Source organism: Lactuca virosa, chromosome 9 (assembly GCF_052849685.1).
Source record: "Lactuca virosa cultivar CGN04683 chromosome 9, Lactuca_virosa_CGN04683_v6, whole genome shotgun sequence".
In the NCBI taxonomy this organism is placed as follows: Eukaryota; Viridiplantae; Streptophyta; class Magnoliopsida; order Asterales; family Asteraceae; genus Lactuca; species Lactuca virosa.
Genome location: NC_136434.1, coordinates 259,968,161 through 259,971,700, shown reverse-complemented (window position 1 = coordinate 259,971,700; position 3,540 = coordinate 259,968,161). Strand labels below are relative to the sequence as shown.

Genomic DNA, 3,540 nt, shown 5'->3' with positions numbered 1-3,540 from the left:
GACAAATGTTATTAGTGCTATTTGTGGGACTGCTAAAACAAACGCTATTTGTTAGGAGACCACTAACCACAATACCACCGTTATAACGACGTATTTAATGTATAGTTTTTAAGAAAAGTATTGAATTATTGTGAAATTTTAAAAGAGAAATTAAGTTTGGGATCAGAATAATGGTTACGGATAAATGAGTATTTATGAGTGAGTTTTTAGGAGAAAAAATGCATTTAAGTTGATTTATCTATTGGGCACCGGTTAAAACTGATCTGCCACCGAGGAAAATCCGATTGGATCGTCATTAGGACCAATTTGAGACCTTACCCAATCTGACTCGAGTCTCGAGACCAATCCAGAAGTGATAGTTTGAAAAGTACAAGCTGAACCACACCGTCAAACCAATTTGTGACTTCCTGATCAATTTCTGGTTAGGACCAATCTAGTCCCTATGCAATTTTTGAGATTGGTTCAGGTTAAAACTTAATATGAAGGTCTAGTTGAATATGGAGGTGCACAAACTGTTTTTTTTTTTCAAACCGGTTCAGTTCAGGTCAATAAAGTCAACACCGGTTCAAGCCTAAACCAGTTCGGTTTAGAATCGGTTCCTTCATAAAAATAGTTGAACATATCTAAACCGGTTACATCGGTTCTAAACCGGTGCCAAACCGGTTCACCATTACTACACCGTTTTCAATGTCTAAAATCTCGAATGGGTGCAAACTGGAGGTTCGGTTCATAGTGGACCGGTTCGGGTCGTGAACCGGTCTTTTTGTGCACCTCTAGTTGAATATATATCGATATTGGGCCCATCGTTCCTAAGACATAGTTGGGCCGGTCCATGTAAGAGGAGGCACGCCAAGAGGTATTGGCTATTGCAGTCAGCCGTTGGATTTAGGGTTTTTAATCTCCTTCTGCTACTTGAAACAAATTCCTCCCCGTAATTCTCCCGAATCCTCTTTAGCCGAAGGTTTCCGCCCCCGGACTAAGGTATGCTTAGATTAAATGATTACTGAAATCTTTATACATTCATTATCTATGGAAAACGTCGGAGACTGTACTTCAAAATTTGATGCTGTAATAGTGAATTGATTAACTTAATATCTGCTCTCTATATTCTCAACTTTGATTTTTATGATTATGTAAATTATTATAGCTCATCAGACTTGTTTTTTTCATAAGATATACTTGAAAATCTTGATGGCAGTTTGCATAATCAAGGTTTGATATACGAAGCTTTTTCGAGAATACATGAATGTGCAATAGATAAATAATCGAGTTCGTATTTCTTGAGGAAATCGGAGCTTATTCTTTATCGTATATAGCAAAAAAAAGAAGCTATTAATACGAGCTTTTCATTTCATTTCGGTTATGGTGATTGTGTGGACTCTTTTTGTTCTAATTTGAGATACAGAAAGATAAATTAATAGAAATGGGGATTACTTGATTAATTAAATTTGGTTTGGTAGTGGTAAAATGTGCAGCAGATAATTTGTGATTTTAAATAGATAGTATGATGGTGTATTTGCAGAGTAGTAGTAGTAGTGATGGTTAAGCATAACAATGTTATCCCAAACGGGCACTTCAAGAAGCATTGGCAGAACTATGTGAAGACATGGTTCAACCAACCTGCCCGTAAAACAAGGAGACGCAATGGTAACTTTTCTTCAAATTATATATACATATAATATAGTAGCTACTTGTTACTTTATATTTCAAATGATTTTTCATCATAAGTTAAGTTAATTTTATTGATTACTACAGCCAGGCAAGCAAAGGCTGTTAAAGTATTTCCCAGGCCAGCTGGATCACTTCGTCCTCAGGTTCATTGTCAAACCTTGAAATACAACATGAAACTTAGGGAGGGCCGTGGATTTTCTCTTGAAGAGTTGAAGGTAATATAACAACATTTCAATGTTTAATTAAGAAAAGTTTTCGATAAACAATAGGATGATATAATAAAGAAGTAGATTGCTATTTCTGATTGTAGTTGTAAAAACAGGGTGCAGGTATTCCAAAGAAACTTGCTCCAACAATTGGTATTGCTGTAGATCATCGTCGTAGGAACCGCTCTTTGGAAGGTTTGCAAGCGAATGTCCAGAGGCTAAAAACCTTTAAGGCTAAGCTAGTAATCTTCCCAAGGCGCTCAAGGAAAACTAAGGTAAACTTAGTTTATCATTAAATTTCTAATTATTCAAACCATTTTTCTATCTGAAAGATAGTAATGTTGTTTTATGGATATGTGTTACTATTAAACTGATAATAATAAGTTTACAACTTGGGTACACATATTCAGTTTGAAAGCGGCATAATCACCAAATTGTCAAAAAAGGTGGTGTTGTAACATTTTTCTCAAAATGACCACCCATTTTGTAAAATAGACTTTGCAAAGCTTTTTTTTTTTCAAAATTACTTTTATGAGTAGGTTCCCACTACAAAAACCTTTGATTTTTTTTTCTTCAGAAATGATATATTATCATTTTCCAAAAAAAAAAACCAGAACAATTTTTTTGTAAAAAAGTACTTTCACTTTCACATGGTATATTTTCTGAAATAGGTGGTGTTTTTGTTACTTTCACAGAAGGTGTCATTCGGTGTATGTCACACCCCCTAATTCGCCATTTCAGTAACTAGCATTTTTTTATGGGATACTCACTAAAATTACCAAAATGACTAGTTTCTTATCATCATTTGAATAATTTATTTCAAAGTTATCGCTCATTTCATATAATGAATTTTGTTAAATTCCTTTGTTTAACAAGTTGTTCTAATAACTAATGATCAAATCCCATTTTTATTAAACATTCTAATGGAGACATTGATGAAGCAACTTTGCCAAAAAAAAAAAAGTAATAACGTAATTTCTTAATGACCCATTTTGCGATAATTGCTCAAAAGTGGTCATTTTGTGACATCATATTGGTCATATTTGTAATTACTTGTTGCTTTATTTTATTAAGTTATTATTATTAAATAAGTTTGTTGAATTTATAGGCGGGTGACTCAACACCCGAGGAGCTTGCAAATGCTACTCAAGTGCAAGGTCAAGTGTTACCGATTGTGAGGGAGAAGCCAGTTGTTGAACTTGTGAAGATTACTGAAGAGATGAAATCATTCAATGCTTATGCTAAACTTCGTGTTGAAAGAACAAACAAACGTCACTTGGGTGCTCGCCTCAAGAGGGCTGCAGAGGCCGAGAAGGAAGAAAAAAAATAATAATCAAAATTATATTTTTCAATGTTTTTTTTTTTTTTTTTTTTAAATATGTTTAAAGATTCTGCTTTGGAGACCTTGTGGTTGGTTTGGTTTTGAGTTTAATTGTTTTGAATTAGTTGCTTCGCTAATCATACCCACAACAAATATTGTTTTTGTTTGTGAAATTTAGAAAGAACCACATTATTTAATTTTTAAAGTTTTAACCACTACATGGCTGAAATCTAGAAAAAAACATAAAGTATATTGCTGTTTCTTACAAACTCCCATAACACATTTGAATATTTGATTCTGTTCATGAAGTAGGATATGTCACAAGACTCTAAATGTCATCAT

The 3,540-nt window shown here is 33.6% G+C and overlaps 1 protein-coding gene across 1 annotated transcript; it reads left to right on the top strand.

Annotated features, from left to right (window-relative positions):
- Positions 1-834: 834 nt before the first annotated feature.
- On the top strand, positions 835-3,322 carry LOC145137643 (large ribosomal subunit protein eL13z-like). The gene is made up of 5 exons (XM_079071772.1): positions 835-981; positions 1,523-1,647; positions 1,756-1,886; positions 1,994-2,152; positions 2,986-3,322. Exons 2-5 carry the CDS (start codon positions 1,539-1,541, stop codon positions 3,205-3,207), a joined length of 621 nt encoding a protein of 206 aa, XP_078927898.1. The 5' UTR covers positions 835-981; positions 1,523-1,538; the 3' UTR covers positions 3,208-3,322.
- Positions 3,323-3,540: the final 218 nt, after the last annotated feature.